The sequence below is a fragment of the Eubalaena glacialis genome, chromosome 13 (assembly GCF_028564815.1).
Source record: "Eubalaena glacialis isolate mEubGla1 chromosome 13, mEubGla1.1.hap2.+ XY, whole genome shotgun sequence".
Classification (NCBI taxonomy): domain Eukaryota; kingdom Metazoa; phylum Chordata; class Mammalia; order Artiodactyla; family Balaenidae; genus Eubalaena; species Eubalaena glacialis.
Genome location: NC_083728.1, coordinates 26721653 through 26740478, shown reverse-complemented (window position 1 = coordinate 26740478; position 18826 = coordinate 26721653). Strand labels below are relative to the sequence as shown.

The window sequence follows — 18826 nt, the reverse complement described above, 5'->3', positions numbered from 1 at the left end:
GCTGGGTGATGTCTATTGCTTCACCCACTCATCTGTCCATTTATTCATCACTCCATGCAGCCGATATGTTCTAGGCTTTGTACTAGGTGCCGGGGATGGGTGTAAGCAAGAATATGGAGTCTTCATCCTCCTGAAGCTCCTCCTGGAGCTCCCAGGGGGAGGCACACACTAATCAAATAACTTCATTTGTGATAGTCTGTTGAGTGCTATGAAAAAAAAAAAGTACAGGTTTCTATGGGGAGGGGACAGAAATCTGATCTAGTCTCAGGGGCCATCAGAAAAGGGTCAGCTGAGGATGTCATGGGTGGAGTGGGATCTGAAGAGTGAGCAGGAGGGGTCTCAGTGAAGCAGTGAGGGGCTAGGGACAGGAGGGACGTTCTAGGCAGAGGGAACAGCATGTGCAGGGTCCCTTCCTCTTCAGAGGGCCTTTCTAGGGCCATGGTTTCCCCTTCTTTCAACCTGAATCCTTACTCAGGTGTCTGAATGGGGCAAATCTGTAAGATTAGTGTACATAAAGCCCCTAGGACCAGACCTTTATAGCAGGCACATAGTAGGTGCTTAGTAAATGCAGTCAGCAGGGCAGAGCTTCAACCCTGATCTACACCTCCTCTGGAGTGTCCTCCTCTGGGTCAGCGCTCCACGTCCTAGAGGCCTTGATGGTCTCCCAGGAGACCAATAAGGCTGAGCTCTCAGCCCTTCTGCCTCTGGCCATGTGTGCAGGTTCCACAAGACCAAGCCGGTGCTCTTGTGCTACCACTGGCAGACCTTCCACACGGAGGATGTCCTGAGCATGGCCAGGTACCAGAACCAGTTCCTTGGGACCTCCTCCTACAATGGGGACATCCTCTTCTGGAACATCAGCATGTTCAGGCCCATCCTCCATTTCAACGCCTCTCAGAGCCCCTTGCCCTCGCTGCCCAAGAGGGTAAGGTCAACAGAAACAAGCTGTCCTCTTCCTTCTCTCTCAGCAGTGGGCCAGAACCACGTAGGGCTTGGGGGTGGGTAGGGGACACCCTGGGAAGTGGAGGGAATGGTGGTGGCTTGTTCTGGAGGAGGTTGGGAGCTAGGGACGTAGGTGGTAGTTTTTATAATTATCCTCATTTGACAGATGAGGAAACTAAAGGCACAGAGAGGTTAAGCATCTCGCCTAAGGTCACACAGCCAAGAAGTAATAGATCCAAATCCAGGCAGTCTGACTCCAGAGCCTGGTGGTGCTAGTTCTGTTCTCCTGAGGTTACTGTCTCCTTGAAGGTGGCTCACTTCTGACCCATCGCTACTACAGCTTACTGCTCTGGTCTCACTGGGCTCTTGGTAGGACTTAGGAATCCATACAGTCTCTGAATGACCATATCTTTGCAGATTAAAGCCGGAAGGGGCCTTCGGGGTCACCCCGTCCAGTAGTTTTCCAAACATGTTGTGGAGAGATGCTTGGAGGCTATTACAGCGGCTTCTCCAGAGCACTTCAGCTTTTTATCTATTTTACACTTTGGAGTTTCCCTTCAGATTAAAAAATACCTCAAAAATACTTGGAAAGCACTGTTCACTTTACAGATGGGGAGATGGAGTCCCTCATGGGCCCCATCTCCTGCCCGTGGATGCTCAGGGCATGAATGGTGGCTCGGGGACAGGCTTCTAAGCTCTGGTTCGATGCCGTTAAGGGTACAGGGTTTCTGGGAAACAAACCCCCGGGGCTCCTGGAGGGCCCTGTGGTGTTGGCATTGGGTGGCGAGGCCTCCCTCCCCTCCGGGATGTGCTCGGTAGCGCCTCAGGGCGGTTCCCTCCCCGGCACAGGTGCAGGACGCGGATGACTGCACCACGACTGAGAGCCGCAGGCCCAGTAAGCCCTGCGCCAAGCAGCAGAAGTGGGCACACAAACTGCACACGCAGACCCCGGGCCCCAGCTCCAGGGCCATGGCCAATGCCAACCTGCGGCGGAATCTGATGTCAGCACCCCCAGTGATGACACGCCCGAGAGACAAGGAGCCGGCGGGGCCGGTGCCCCTGCAGGTGGCCGCCCCCAACCCCCCGCCACCCGAGGAGGTGCCTTGGCCAGGGGTCCCTCCCCAGTTAGGCCCACCGCTGCCTCGAGCCTGGGCCCTGTCCCCTCCCGGAGCGCGGCCAGTACAGACCCAGTGTCTGCAGGCTCGGGTGCAGGACCAGAGGGAACACCAGCCGGAGAACCTATGGCTGGGGCTTAAAGCCTTTCTCCATCCTCGGGCTCCTGTCGCCCAGGCAGAGATGAGCCACCCGGCCGCCTCGTCCAACAAGCCGTCTCACTCCCGAGAACAGGCTCCAGGGGCCTGAGGCCCAGATGCAGCAACCACTTCCCTCCCACTCTGAGCCCTGGCCTCTGCCCCAGATTAATCTTTCCAGGCTTGACTGATGGTCCTGTTTTGGGGGGAGTAGGGAGGAAGAGCAGGGGAGCTACCCTCTCTACTCACACAGGGTGCTTTGGCCTCTGACCCTCAGCAGCGAAAACAGTGATCTCTCGTGAGGGGCTTGAGGGACCAGTCAGATTGTCTCAGCAACCGAAGTCTGATTCCCATTCCGGGGAGCCGGGCTTGAATGAGAAACCCCACCTTCCCCAGACACACGATGCTTGTGCGGCATAGGGCAGTCCACACCTAGACCCACACGACCTGCCAGACACAGTTCTGCTGTGAGATGCACATATGTCTGTCGCTCTGAGGCTCTCATACCATCCTCGAAGTGTCAGGGTTGCACCACCGCATTCACATCTTCTAGAGCAAGAGGTATACACACCCCTTTATCCTCACCTCTAGCCAGACTCTCTCTTCCAGGACAAAGAAGGGGCCTTCCCCAAAGGACAACTCCAGTCTCTGCCCTGAGAGCAGAAGCTGCCAGTAACTTAAAATGGAGACTCCCCAGCGTCAGAGTGTCTTTACGCCCAGGATCCTTTAGACACGCAGCTTTCACAGTACCTTTCACAGGAGGGTGTATCTACTGAGTGGGGCTGGGGTGGTTGCTCTTTCAGCATCTGCCTCTGTCTCTGTTCCCCAGAGACCTTCTCATGCTGACCTGGGAGGCCCATTTTGCTTTTCAGAAACCTCTCAGCGCCAGCAGCCTCAGTCGGTCAAGATCACCCCATGGCAGACCGTCAGTTTTCAGAGAGGCTGAAAGGAGAAAAGGGGAATTCCACAAGAAGCTATTGCTGCAGTCCAATGCATCGGTGGAGAAGGTTGGCCATGCTCAGGCAGGGTCTGGGTTGTGAGGTAGGGGCTGGACAGTTGGGATGCGGCCGGGAAACGCAGCGCCTGGGAGCCTGGGGGCCCGGGGGCACGGGGGCCCAGCCTGGTTCTCCCCAGGGCCCGGAGAGGCATGTTGGAGATGATGGTAGCACTCAGGATCTTGGCTTCAGGGCCGCTGTTTGGGGGGAGGTCTCCAGTGTGGGGGGCTGTCTAGGGAGGTGAACAGTGTGCCCTCCTGTTTGGGGGGCTGGACTGGAAGGTAGGAGAGGTGGCATTTCCAGAACCCACTGTTAAAATGCCCTCCTGAGTTTTGCATGACACGTGAGTGGGGATTGGGTCATCTCTGTTCTTCTCCCTTCCTCCTGTACCTTTCCCCTTTCTGACCCTGGACGCATCTCCCTGTGCTGTCACCCCGGGCGAGGTGGCCTCTAAGGTCCCTTCCAGCTTTAATCTGCAAAGATAGGGTAATTCAGAGACTCTATGGGTTTCCTAAGTCCCTACCACGAGTCCAGTGAGAATACAATTCATAGTTGTAGGGTTCGGCAGGTCTGCCCCATGGCCCAGCTCCAGGGGACCGGGGACTCGAGAACAGGGGAGCGGTGTCCTGCGGGACTGGGTCCTATAAGGTGGAGCAGAGAGCTCCAGTGGCTGGACTTCCTCTCTTCCAGGTTCTGAATGTGCTTTCCTCTCTTTTAAAAAAATGCCTTTAAAAAAACCCCAAAACTTTTAAAAGTAGAAATGCTGATTGGTTAAAAAAAAAAAAGAATAGAGATATGTGTAAAGCAAAAAATAAAGGTCCCTATTTCTCACCGTGTACTCCATCTCATCCCAACAGCAGTAGTCACAAACACTGCTAACAGACTGGTTTAGCTTTGTCTTTTTTTTTTTTTAAGGGCAATGATGTAAAATTATAGCTATGTCCATTTGCCTTTTTTTTTTTAAACAACTTTTTTTTTGTGAGTGCTACAAGCTACTGCTTATCTTTGGTTTTTATTATTATTATTATTGTTATTATTATTTGGCTGTGTTGGGTCTTCGTTGCTGCGCGGGCTTTCTCTAGTAGTGGGGAGCGGGGGCTACTCTTTGTTGTGGTGTGTGCTTCACATTGCGGTGGCTTCTCTTGTTGCAGAGCACGGGCTGTAGGCGTGCGGGCTTCAGTAGTTGTGGCACGTGGGCTCTAGAGCACAGGCTCAGTAGTTGTGGCACACGGGCTTCATTGCTCTGCGGCATGTGGGGATCTTCCTGGACCAAGGCTGGAACCCGTGTCCCCTGCATTGGCAGGCGGATTCTTAACCACTGTGCCACCCGGGAAGTCCTCCATTTGTTTTTTAAATTGAACTATATATTATGGATATGTTTTCACATTAGTAATTTAGATTCAGCTTATTCCTTTGTTAAGTTTAAAAATTCTTTTAAATGATTGCATAGTGCCCCATAGTTTGGATGTATCATAAACTATGAAGCCAGTCTTTCATTGATAGACAAGTAGGTTAGTCCCAGTTTTTAACTTTTATGAGCAGCACGGCATTGCACATCCTTGTACCTACATTTCTGTGCACCTGGGTGAGTGTATTGAAAAGATGGATTCCTGGAAGCAGCAGACCCCATCCCTTTCAATCTGTGAATCTGACCGAAATGGCTGACTCAAAGCCTGACCTCCTGGGTTGGTGACCTAGTCCCGTCAGGGCATAGACAGTTGTTAGCTGAGCATTTACACATGCCAGGTACTGGGGAGGTAGCCGTGAATAGAGGAGACAAAAACCCGTGCCCTCATGGAGCTGATGTTCTAGTTGGGGTGAGACTGACAGTTAACCAGTGAGTGAAATAGATGGTGGGTCACAGGGCGAGCAAGTTCAGTGCTTGGGCGGGTAAGAAAACTGGGCCGAGGGTAGTGAGAACAGCATGGGTGGTGGAGAGGGCGCTGCCGTTTTAACAGGGAGGTCAGGGAGTGCTTCATGGAGGAGGTGGCATTTGCTTAGAGCGTGAAGTCTGTGGTTATCTGGAAGGAGGGTTATCCAGGCAGGGGGAACAGCAGGCACAAAGGCCCTCACAGGAGACCTTATTTGGAATGTTCAAGAAAGAGCACTTCTCCCCCTCTCTCTCTTTTTTTTTTTTTTTTCATCCTAGGTTTCAATTTATTTCAAATATTTGAGTACAGTGACCAGCATACACTAAAAAATAGTCAGGTACACAAGGAAATAAGACATCATGAGCAAAATGTGACAAGGACTTCAGATGTTGGTATTATCTGACACAGACTATAAAGCAGCTGTGCTGACTAAAAGAAATGACAGATTCGACGGTATCTGAGAACAGCAGCTGAAAGCAGAAGGGGTCTGTACCCCACAATGGATGAGGACAAGGAGTCCACAGCCAAGACTGAAGGGGCCCTGGGAACCCTCAAAATTCAGCAGCCGTAGCTTCCTTCCAGAACTAGGTCACACTGGGGAGAAACATACAAGCCAGCAGTTCCCCTCCTAGGTATCTTTTAAAGATGGTAGTTTTTGAAGTTCTCTATTATTGCTGGCGCTAAACCTGGAAGAATTTTGCCGTTTGTCTTCTTCACTATGGGCTGAGGGACTGGCACATTTATTTTACTAGATACTGCAGACCGGGCAGCAACAAGACTGTTTTTCCTGCTGGGAATCTCAGATTCTGTTATGTCTTATCCTTCTTTTGAACTTTTCCCACTTTTCCCTGCTTTTGGTCATTCTTTCTCCTCCTTGTTTTTATCTGGCCTGGCTGGTGTGGACCACCGACGCCTGCCCCCAAAGCAGCAGCGCCCCCGCCTCACCCCCCCCGCCGCCGCCGCCTCCTCTGCCCGGGGAGTAAGTCATTTGCCCGCTCACTGTTCCCCTTTTCCAGGCTCCCAGAGGCTGCGGCAGCTGTGGCGGCGTCGGCGGAGGCAGCAGCAGCTCTCCCTCTCCCTTTAATCAGAAAGTGATTTATGTCCTTCATGAAAACTAAAGCCTTATAGGAGAGTATAAAGGAAAAGAATGACTGACTCCTTCCTCAATCTCCAGAGGTCTAGTCACTCTTAAGACCTGTTTTCCTGTTCCTATACAAGTGCACAAACATGTTGCAATGTATACATGTGCCTATAGATATTTTTTTACCAAATGGTCTGTGTGTAATATGGATTTGTATCATGAATCTTGGGTGAATTTTTAATTGGAGAGTTGCATGCGAAGGACTGAAAGTCTGTTGGTGAGATTTCAGGCACCACGGCTGGCAGAGGGGGGTGTGTGCGTGTGTGTGCATGTGTGACTGGCAGTCACCGTCTCTGATGCTGGCCCATCTCTGATGCTGACCCTCACCTCTGGCTTCTAAGTGCTCTGCCTCCCACCCCCACTGCTCCTTAAGCAGTAAAGTCCTTTCCCTCTGGGGACCTGAGCAGCAGACAGAGTGAAATTTCTCAGGATGGTGCCCTGGAGAGGGTCCAGAGCTGGTGGGTCACCCTTGGTCCCAGCCTTTCCTTAGTGGGGTGAGGGTGGGCTAGGACAAGGATACCTGGGGTGGAGGTCTTGCCTGTCAGGTCTTCCTTCCCACCATTTCTGCTTGGCCATCTCAGAAGGCTGTGCGGTATGGCAGTCTCCCACCTGGGAAGGAGGCAGGGATGTGGATCCAGGCGCAGCTGTGCCCCGACAGTCTGTAGATGAACCCCAAGCTCTCCCTAGTAGTAAAGGACCAAAGAGGTGAAGAGTGGCGAATTGCTCTGAAAGGTATGAAACCTAGCCTGGGTGTAACCTCTGCTTCCTCTGAAGGGCCTGCTGGGAGACATTTGGTCCCCTGTGGTTGAGAACTGTCTGAGACCCCTCGACTGAGTGAGGCTGGAATGCCCAACTTCAGTCTGGCTGCTCTTTCCAAACTGGGCAGGGGACTACGTCAGAGGTTTCCGGGGCTGGGTGCAAAGTGCAAAAGGAATAGTGTTGGTTCTGCCTCCCAGCCACCCGGGTCCCGCTCTGTCCTGCGCTGTGCCCCTCTTCTCTGTGCCCGCTCCTGACACTGGCCACACAGCCCTGCCCATGTGCTCCCAGCCACAGTCCTTTCTGCTCAGTCACCTCCAGCCTGCCCACTTTAGCTGTCCCAGGGCTGGTGGAGGAAGCTTTGGGAAGGAAAGCTCAGCTTTTCCCCAGTTCAGAAAAGGGAGAGCTTCATGGCACATCTTTTTGGTAAATTCTGTGTAGCTATGAGGAATCATGTTTTAGAAGAACACTTAAGGATCTGGAGAATGCTTATGACAAAATTTTTAAATTTTCCTTAAAAATGATAAATAATGACTACTATAAAAATTGTGTGCATCTTTGAGATGTATTTTTTGTATGTCTATATGCTATATATACACAAGTATAGCTTTGGTTTTCAAATAAAACTGGGAGTGCTTGAGACTGTAGTTCAGCTGTTTGCCTTTTTTTTGTTTGTTTTAACCTAGCAATGTACAGTGGACAACTTTTCCTCTCGGTACATATAACTCTATCTACTTCATTCTTTTTAATAGCTTCATACAGGGGGCGGATCTAGGTTTTTTAGAGCCTGGAACTTACACAATTTGGGAGGCACGTATAAGAAAAATAACACAAACTTACGAATATAAAGTTAGATACAAAAGTGAAAATTTATTTAGAATGAGAAAAGAAATGATAGCATATTTCAAAACTTACAAAGTTGACAAAGTTACAGTAGTCACTGCATGTTGCTAGTTCTTCCCATGACCTTGGAAGAGCTTTGAACTTGACCTTGATTTTACTTGGCCTTGAGTTTTGTGAACTTCAGTGGTAATTCTGCCCCTGGCTGCAGTGTATTTCCTTGAATTTGCCATAATTTATTTAATGAAAGCCCAATTGATACACATTGAAGTTGTTCCTAGTTTTTTGCTATTGTAAACAATGGTGCAGTTGAGACTCTTCATAGGTTTATCTCTGCAGGTTATGCTAGATTTCCTAGAAGTAGGATTGAGGGATCACCAATTGTGCACAGTTTATGTTTTGATTGATCAAGCCAATTTTATCTCCAGGAAGACTGTGATGATCTACATTCCCTTAACAGTACGTGAGTCTGCCTTTGTCCTCACACTAAGCCAATTCTAGACATCAGCCTTTTCTTCACTTCTACCAGTCTGGTAGGTGGAAAATAGCATTGTCTTTTGATATTTCTTTGATTATTGGTGATATTGAGCTTTTTGTATATTTGTTAGACATTTGCATTTCTTCAGTGGAATAAATATATATTCGTATCATTTTCCTTTCTTTTTTTTATTAATTTCTTGGAGATGTCTATATGCTCTGGAAATGAATCCTTTGCAAATATTTTCGTCTCATCTGCCTCATCTGCCTCATCTGTGTGGTATCACATTGAGGTTTTAATTTTTATCTAGCCATCTTTGTTATTTTCCTTTGTGACAATAAAGGCATTGTTTATCCCAAGATCACAGAAATTTTTGTTATATTTTCTTCTAGACATTTATAATTTTATATATTTTTAGTCAGCTTTTTGTCCTGTATAAGTAATTTTGAGTATGGTGTGATGTATAAATCTAATTTTTTTTTTTCCTAAATTGGTAGACAGTTGTTCAAATACCATTTATTGAATAGTTTATCTTTCTCCACTGGCTTGAAATTCTATCATCATTATATAAAAGGTCCTAGCTTATTAATCCTCTCATGAAAAATCTGCACAATCACTGCAGATACAGTTACTGAAGAATCTTTATTCCTTCTTTTTGCCAACACCAGCAATGGCCTTTGCAGTCCCCCTGACTTTCTTCATTCTGTCCTCGCGTTCCTTTCGCTGTTTTCTTGAGGTCTTTTTCTTCTCATACAGGCCATGTCTTGCAAGCCTGTGTTTGGGCTCATTCTTTGTGTAATCCAAGGAATCGTGATTCATGCCAAAGAAGTTGTCTTGCCACCACCAAAATGGGTTCTGAATCCAAATACAAAGATGACATCAGGTGTGGTCGTGTACATTTTGGCTAGTTTTTCCCGAATTTCTGTCTTAGGTACTGTTGCCTTCTCATCAATGACCATTTGTTTTCGCTGAAGTAGTTGGTTGGTCATGAACTTCCTGGTCCGGGTAGTTACTGTGTCGTTCATGATGGCAGCTGATCTGCAAGCAGCCAAGGAGGAAAAAAAATCTCTATCATCATTATATATCGTAGTCTTCTGTAATCTATTTCTGGACCCTCTCTATTATTCCATTAGTATATTTGTTTATTCTTTTTTTAATAGAATTTCACTTTATTATTTTTAAATGAAATTTTATTTATTTTTAAAGTTTATTTTATTGAAGTATAGTTGATTTACAATGTGTTAATTTCTACTGTACAGCAAAGTAGTTCAGTTATACATACATACATATATATATATATATATACATTCTTTTTCATATTCTTTTCCATTATGGTTTATCACAGGATATTGAATATAGTTCTCTTATTTGTCTATTCTTGCATGTATATTTCATAATTTTAAAAGATATGATAAAAGTCTTTATAGACAATGTAATTAGAAAAAAGCTGGAAGGAAATGCATTAAAATCTTAATGGTGGCTATTTCTGGGTATTGGGATTCTGTGGTTGATTTTGATTTCTTTTCATCTGTGCTGTCCACATTTTGTACAGTGTGCAAAGTACACTTATGTAAAATGGGAAAATACTTGCTTGCCCTTTGTCTCTGGTTTAGAGACTCCTGGTTTTGTGACCCTGGAACCTGGGTCAACGGGACACAGGCTGAGTATTTTGTTTTGAGTCTCTATGGCAATAAGGATAATCAAAAATTTTGTTGTTGTTGGCAACATGGGGACACATAAGCTACTACACTGGAATTTTTGATTTAGCAGGAGTGGGGAAGCCTCCAATTTCTCGTGCCAGGTCTGACTCGCTCTACCCCTGACTGTGCTCTCTCTGCCTCACACATGGTGGGTACCAGGCAAGCAACTCTCTTCTCATGCTAACCATGCAGGGTGGGGGCCACAGGAGTGATGTGTAAGGTGAAAGTGAGCAGAGCAGAGATTTAGCAAAGGGCATGATCCAACCAAGACTTGAGGAAGAATTTGGTTAAAATGCTTTCTTGGTGATTGGCTGGCAAATACGGCATTTCACTGTAGATATATATGAAGGGGAATGAGTTTGTTCACCACATCGCTTTGAGTTGAGGTCAGGTCTTAGAAAATCTTGTTTGAGCCTTAGGACAAATCAAACTTGTATGTCTTCATTCAATAACCATTCATTGATCAGTTATGATGTGTCAGGCAGCATTGTAGTTGCTGCTGAGGATAAAGTAGTGAACAACAACAAAAAACCCCACAAATCCCTGTCCTCAAGGAGCTCATAGTCTGGCCAAATGTTCCTGGTCACCAGCTAGGTAGGAAAGGTGGTATCCCATCACCATTCTCACTGGGCATCTAGGAAACTGGGGTACCAGGTGGGTGTGGCTCCTTGCCCAGGCCCCTCAGTACCTGTGACAGCGGCCAGGGTGAGCTCCAGCTCCCAGCACCGCTGAGCGGGATCACCTCTCTTGCACAGATAATATTCTTGCAGAGCAGGCCTCGCCTGCCACACACGGCTGCCCTGCTGAGCAGCTGCATGGACGGCTACATCTATGCCTGGTCCATCCACGGGAGCGGAGGCCTGCTGGGGAAGTTCCCCGTGGACGCTGAAGACAAAGGGGATGTGGTGGTGGGTGCCATGGCCACTGATGAAAATGACTGGATTCTTGTCACAGGGGATTGTAAAGGACACATCAAGGTGAGGAAGCACTGGCGTTGAGATTGAGGGACTGGCATCAGCCAAGCTCTGGCCACCTCTTTGCCATATGTGGCCCTTGCCTAGTCCCTACACCTTCTGGGTACTGGTTGCACTTGTAAAACAGTGGGCAGTGGGGTTGGGTTACCTAGAGGAGTCCTCTTCTGCTCTCGTGGGCCCAGTGAAATGAGGGAGGGCTTGGTCAGGAGGCCCCTCTAAGAAGCCTTCCCCGTGGGTCCTGTGCTCCATCATTCTTTTCCTGCAACTCCCTCACCCCCAGCCGTGCATCTGATCTGTGATCAGCTGTCTCAGGAGCTGATTTTGTGCTTGGTGGTGACATGAGGCGAGAGCGTCCTGACCTTGGGTCACTCACACCCTCCCTACATGCTAGCTCAGGGTCTGGGCTAGAAGATCCCGTGGGCCCCTTCCGGCCCTGAGTGTCTGGGTATCTCAGAGGTGTGAGTAAGAACTATCCCCCTAAAGTGAAGAGACATGGTCTGGGAGGGGCCCCCAGAGTGACCTGGATTCAAGGAGTGCTGGGCCACTAATCCACAATTTGTGCCTAGATCTGGGACATCGAGGATTACTGCAGACTTACTGACAAGCAGCCAACCCATCCTAGTAAAATAAACAAGTTTCCATTCTTAATTCCTAAACGGATTCAGATCAGCCTCCCAAACTACAGTCCCTCGGAGGAGAAAAAGGTAGGAAGATTCCTGGACAGTTGCTCAGAATAGTGCCTCTGAGCCCCACCAGCGAGCTGGGACCATGGTTCCCGTACTGAGACTCTGAATCTTTTATGTTTTCTGTTCAAGATTGTCTGGTTGATATGGAAAAGTTTCTACTAACCAGAAGTCACCGTTGACCCGTAAAACACAAGTATGCACACACCAAATACACCCACATGTACACACACACACACACATATACACACCTTCCATGGGCTTTGATCTTTGTAATGAAGGCCCTGGAGTCATGAATGCTTTTAAAAAAATAATGAAAATATTTATGTATTTTCTTGAGTAGGTAATGCATTTACATAGTTAAAAATCACTTGATATTTCCCTGATGAGTAGTGAAGTTGAACATCTTTTCCTTAGTTATCAGGAAAATGCAAATTAAAGCCACAAGGTGATACCACTACACACCTACCAGAATGACTAAAACTGAAAGGACAGGCAATGCCAAATGTTGACAAGGATATAGGTCAACTGGTGATGAATGGTTATGATGGTGGTTGCAGAATCTGTGAAAATACTAAAAACCATTGAAGCCAGCGCTTTAAATGGGTAAATTGCATGTGAAATGTATTTCAATAAAACTGTGTTTAAAAGCTATAGAAATGATAGAGCAAATACTCTTTTTCACAAGTCTTTGTTTGTAGTTGTTTATCTACGCATCTGGTAATTTATACCAAGGAAGTAGTATGTAAAAGAACATAAATCTAAGGCCTTTAATGTGTACTGCCAAACTGCATTCCAGAAAGTTTATACAGGTTTGCACTTTATTAGCCTGTTTTGCTTTATCCTTGACAACATAAGGTTTTTATTTCTAGCAGTAGTTATCTGAGTAAGTGTCCCCTGGGTCTATCAGAGTGCCTTGCTTAGAGAAGACATTCAATAAAAAAATGTTTAAAGTGAAAAAAAAACTTTCAGTTGATTTTTAGATACAGTTTCTTTTGATTTTAATTAAAATGTTTGCTTGTTAGTGATGTTGACATCTGTCCTCATTTTATTGGCCATATATAATTTTGTGAATTGCCTCTTCATGCCCTTGGCCCATTTTTCTATTGTGGTAACCATCTTTTATAAATGATAAAATAATCATTTATAAAATCATGATATAATCTTTTTAAAATATATTGAAAGATATTAACTCATTGCCTGTCATATGTATTACAAATATTTCCCCCCAATTTGTCATTTGCCTTCTAATTTCATTTATGATGACTTTAAAATTATAACATATTTTTGTTGTCAAGTTAATTTTTCTTCCCATTGTGCTATTTCCTGTCGCTCATCACTTTCTTATTCAGTGATAAGTAGTCACTCATACTTTCTTTTCGATGTTTTATTTTCATTTTATTTTATGTTTCATTAAAAAGGATTCTTCTAGTGTTTATTTAGTTGTAAGATATAAGGTAATGATTTAAGTTTCACTACTTAGTTTATCAGGAATTCCAGCACTGTTGAGTCCTGTTCTCTGTTACCACCATTTTTCCTACCTTTCTTATCATTTACCAACGTTTTAAATATATATTTGGGTTGATTTCTGAGCTATTGTCTTCCATTGTTCTGCTTAGTTTTTATTATTGTGACTTAACATACTTGAACATGGTAAAACACATCCTCCTTCATTAATCTTGTTTTATTTGAGAATGGTCTTGTGTATTTGCACTCATTTTCCAGTTAAGTAGAGTTTTATTCTCTCATAGTGCAATGTGATATATCACCCCCTTACTCACCCTATTCTACGCCTGGTGCCCAACTAAACAACTTGAGAAAAAGACCTGGGTTCTTGTCACTTTCTAGCTGTGTGGCTTTGGGCCGGTTACTGAATATCTCTGACTCCCCCTTCTCTCCTCTGTGCAGTGGTGAGACTTATACACATCCTGTAAGGTTATTGTGATGCTCAAATGGAATAATCTGTATACGGGTGGCTGGTAAACAATGCAGCAATATGCAGTGTTTTTGATGATCTTACCAAAGGGACCAGTGAGGGCCAGAGAAGTGCTGGGACTTACCTAAGGTCACCAGAAACTTCATGTGGGAATGTGTCTAGAACTAGAACCCTGGCCCATGTCCCAGCTCCTTCCAGAGGGCTCTGCTGCCTCCAGTCCTGGGTGCCCTCTGATGAGCCTGTGTCTTGGTATAATGAATTCTCCTGCACTGTCCCCTGTAGGTTGAGGCTGGCCAGACCATTTCCCTGGTTCCGCCCAAGCTTCTGATTACCTGGAAGGCCCATTTGGATAGTGTGGCAGACATCCTGTATGTGGACAGCCTCCAGCTGGTTATCAGTGCTGGCCAGGACCGGGACGTCAAGGCTTGGAAGCTCTCTGGTGACACCATTGGTATGGTCCTGCTGAAGCTCAGCCATGCCCCATGGCCCTTCCTGGCCCTGGCCCTGTTAGAACATAAGAGGAACATAACCTCATATCCTGGGGGGTGGGGGTTTCAGGCCACAGCAGCTGTCTTTGCTCAGATAGTATTACAAGATGTGAGTCTTTCCAGTTGTCCATTCAGCAGTCTGTCCATCCATCCATCCATCAACTGTCCATCCACTCATTCACTCATCCACCCAACACTGTTTGCCTTTGTATATCAAATCATATATCTGATAAGGTACATTCTTTTCTCTTTTTAAAAATAAACTTAATTCTTGAGGTATAACATACATAACGAAAAACACACAAACCAAAAGGGTTTTCAGCTTGGTGAATTTTCAGAAAGTAAACATATACCCATATAACCACCATTGTATTAAGAAACAGAACATTACCAGCACTCAGGGCTCCCCTCATCTCCTAACCCGACCATCTCTACCTACTCCTCTCCAAAAGGAACCACTGTTCTGATTTCTAAGTCCAAAGATTAGGTTTGTCTGGATTTGAACTTTGTGTAAATGGAATCATCTGATAGCTTCTCCTTTGTGTCTGGGTTCTTTCTCTCAAACACCATCATGTTTGTGCCATTCAGCCGTTTGTTGACTGTAATAGTTCATTTATTCTCATTGCTGAGTAATATTCTGTGGTTGATACACCATGCTTTATCTATCTGTGCTACTGTTGCTGGGCATTGGGGCTATTTCAGGTTATTAAAAATAAACACTGCTATGAACACTCTTATAAGATTTTTTTGGTGAACAACTGTATGCATTTCTGTTGGATAAATATCTAAGAATGGAATTGCTGAACCGCAGAGTAGACACATTCAGTCTCAGTATATACTGCTAAACTATCTTTCAAAGTGCTTACCAGTTTGCACTCTTTCACCTGTCCCATAACTTTGTCAACACTTGATATTGTCGGTGCTTTAAATTTTAACCGTATCGATGAACATGTAGTAGCATTTCATTCTGATTTTAATTTGCATTTCCCTGATGAGTAGTGAGGTTGAGCATTTATTTATGTATTTATTGATCACTTGACTGTATTGTTTTGTTAAGTGTTTGTTCAGATATTTTGCCCATTTTCCTATTGAGTTATTTTGTTCTTTTGGATTTATAGGAGTTATTATATTTTCTGGTTATGAGTCCTTTGACAATTATATATTTTATAGGTGCCTCCAACCAGTTTAAGCCTGCTTTTTATTCTCAGTAATGTCTTTTGATGAACAGAAGTTGTTAATTTTAATGTTATCCATGTTCTCAATCTCATGCTTTATGGCTTGTGCCTTTTATATCCCTCCCCCCCATCTTTTTTTTTTTTTTAAGGTGGTTAAAAACCAAATTACATGAAATCTACTGATTCAGCAAGTCCAATTCTGGGTATGTGTTCAAAGGAAATGAAATCAGTATCCCAAAGAGATATCTGCACCCCCATGTTCATTTCAGCATTATTTACAATAGTCAAGATGTGGAAACAAAGCTACATGCACAACGATGGATGAATGGATAAAGAAAATGTGACATATATATTTGTGACTCATATATATCATATATAACATATATGTATTGTGTATATATTATATGTGTATAGTATTGTATATGTATGTGTGTGTATACACACACAAAAATACACAATGCAATATTATTCATTCATAAGAAAGAAGGAAATCTTGCCATGTGTGACAACAGGTGGGTAATATGCTAAGTGAAATGTCAGACAGAGAAAGAAAAATACTGTATGATCTCACTTCTATGTGGAATCTAAAGAAACCAAACTCATAGAAACAGAGTAGATTGGTGGTTGTCAAGGACAGGAGGTGGCATGGGGTAAAGGGATAAAGGTGGTCAGAACACACTTCCCGTTATAAGATGAATAAGTTCTGGAGATCTAATGTACAGTATGGTGACTACAGTTAAGAATACTGTATCATGTACTTGAAAGTTACTAAGAGATTAGATTTTAAAAGTTCTCATCCCCCAAAACAAAAAAAATGGTAACTATGTGAAGCGATGGATGTATTAACTAACCTTATTAAGGTAATCATTTTGCAATAAGTCAAATCATCATGTTGCACACCTTAAACCTAACACAATGTTATATGTCAATTATAGCTCTAATTCTGGGAAAAAAAACATGAAATCTACCCTCTTAACAAAATTTTAAGTGCACAATACAGTATTGTTAACTGTATGCACTTCGTTGTACAGCAGCTCTCTAGAACTTAATCATCTTGCATGACGGAAACTCTGTACACATTGGACAACTCCCCGTATCCCCCTCCCCTCAGACCCTGACAGCTACCATTCTACTTTCTGCTTCAATGAGTTCGACTGCTTTAGATACCTCCCATAAGCGGAATTATGCAGTATTTGTTCTTCTGTGACTGGCTTATTTCACTTAGCATAATGTCCTCAAGGTTTATCCATCCTGTAGCATAATACAGGATCTCCTTCTTCTTAAAGGCTGAATAATATTCCATTGTATGTATATATCACAGTTTTTGTTTATCCATTTGTGGATTTATGAACATTTAAGTTTTTTTTTAACTCTTAGATACTCTAAATAACAGTGCACTGAAATATCTCTTTGAGATCTTGCTTTTAATTCTTTGGGATAAATATCTCAGAAATGAGACTGCTAAATCATATGGTAGTTCTATTTTTAGTTTTATAAGGAACCTCCATACTATCTTCCATAGTGGCTACACCATTTTACATTTCCACTAACAGTGGAAGGGTTCCAGTTTCTCCACATTCTCACTAACACTTTTTATTTTCTGTTCATGTTTTTGGTTTTTGACAGTAGCTATCTCTATTCCTAGTTTGCTGAGAAGTTTTTTTGGTAATCATGAATAGGTGTTGGATTCTGTCAAATGATTTTCCTGCTTCTATTATGATGATCATATGGTTTTTCTCCTTTATTCTGTTAATGTGGTGAATTACACTCTTTGAATTTTGAATGTTAACGCAATCTTGCATTCCTGGGGTAAACCTCAGTCAGGGTGTATTAATCTGTTTAATACATTGTTGAATTCTTTTTGTTTGTTTTTGGCTGTGCCATGCAGCTTGTGGGATCTTAGTTCCCTGACCAGGGATTGAACCAGCACCCCCTGCAGTGGAAGCTCAGAGTCTTAACCACTGGACTTCCAGGGAAGTCCCATGTTGAATTCCGTTTGGTAAAATTTTGTTGCTTCTATGTTCATGAGGAATATTGATCTGCAATTTTCTTTTCTTGTAATGTCTTTGTCTTGTTTTAGTATCAGTGTAATGCTAGTCTCATAGAATGATTTGGGAAGTACTCCTTCTTCAATTTCTGGGAGAATTTGTATAGAATGGGCATTATGTTCCTTAAATATTTGATAGAATTCACTCATTAAACTCACTGGGTCTAGAATTATCTTTATGGAAAGGATTTTGATTATGAATTAAATTTCTTTAGTAGATATAGGGCTAATTAGTTTTTCTATTTATTTTTGTGTCAGTTTTGATAAAGTCATTTTTTTCAAGGAATTTGTTCATCCAAGTTTCAAATATGCTGTCATTAAGTTCTTCACAATAATGCCTTATCATCTTTATAATGTCTACAGGAGCTCTGTTAATGTCCCCTTTTTCATTCCTGATACTGACAATGTGTTTTCTTTTTCTCTCTCTTTTATCAATTTTGCTAGAGGTTTATGAATTTATTAATATTTTCAAGGAATCAACTTTGTTGATTTTCTCTATTGTTCATTTTCTATTTTATCATACTAAGTGAAGTAAGTCAGACAGAGAAAGACAAATATCATATGATATCACTTACATGTGGAATCTACAAAAGTGACACAAATGAACTTATTTACAAAACAGAAATAGACTCACAGACATAGAAAACAGATTTATGATTACCAAAGGGGAAAGGGGGTGGGGAGGGATAAATTAGGATTTGGGGATTAACAGATACACATTACTATATATAAAATAAACAGCAAGGACCTATTGTATAGCACAGGGAACTATACTGAATATCTTGTAATAACCTATAATGGAAAGGAATCTGAAAAAGAATATATATAAATATTATTTTATATATATTCATATATATATGTATATATATATATATAAAACTGAATAACTGAATCAATTTTCTGTACACCTGAAACTAACAGAACATTGTAAATGAACAATATTTCATTGGTGAAATGTCTATTTAGGTCTTCTTCCCATTTTTTAGCTGGATTGTTTGTTTTTTTGTTATTGAGCTCCATGAGCTGTTTGTATATTTTGGAGATTAATCCTTTGTCTGTTGTTTCATTTGCAAATATCTTCTCCCATTCTGAGGGTTGTCTTTTTGTCTTGTTTATGTTTCCCTTTGCTGTGCAAAAGCTTTTAAGTTTAATTAAGTCCCATTTGTTTATTTTTGTTTTTATTTCCATTACTCTAGGAGGTGGGTCAAAAAAGATCTTGCTGTGGTTTATGTCAAATGGGAAGTAGCAGCATAGCACAGGGAGATCGGCTCGGTGCTTTGCGATGACCTAGAGGGGTGGGATAGGGAGGATGGGAGGGAGGCTCAAGAGGGAGGGGATATGGGGACATGCTTATGCATATGGCTGATTCGTTTTGTTGTGCAACAGAAACTAACACAGTATTGTGAAACAATTATACTCCAATAAAGATCTATTAAAGGGATTTCCCTGGTGGTGCAGTGGTTAAGAATCTGCCTGCCAGTGCAGGGGACACAGGTTCAAGCCCTGGTCTGGGAAGATCCCACATGCTGCGGAGCAACTAAGCCCTTGCA

The 18826-nt window shown here is 43.6% G+C and overlaps 1 protein-coding gene and 1 pseudogene across 1 annotated transcript in view; one reads left to right on the top strand and one right to left on the bottom strand.

Moving 5' to 3' along the window:
* Positions 1-18826, top strand: part of EFCAB8 (EF-hand calcium binding domain 8) — a 64249-nt gene that overhangs the window by 30939 nt on the left and 14484 nt on the right. The window contains 6 exon segments of the mRNA XM_061209822.1: positions 721-925; positions 1792-2007; positions 3065-3199; positions 10729-10950; positions 11514-11651; positions 13849-14017. Of these exon segments, the coding sequence (XP_061065805.1) occupies positions 721-925; positions 1792-2007; positions 3065-3199; positions 10729-10950; positions 11514-11651; positions 13849-14017 (1085 nt within the window).
* On the bottom strand, positions 8916-9298 carry LOC133103612 (small ribosomal subunit protein eS24-like; annotated as a pseudogene).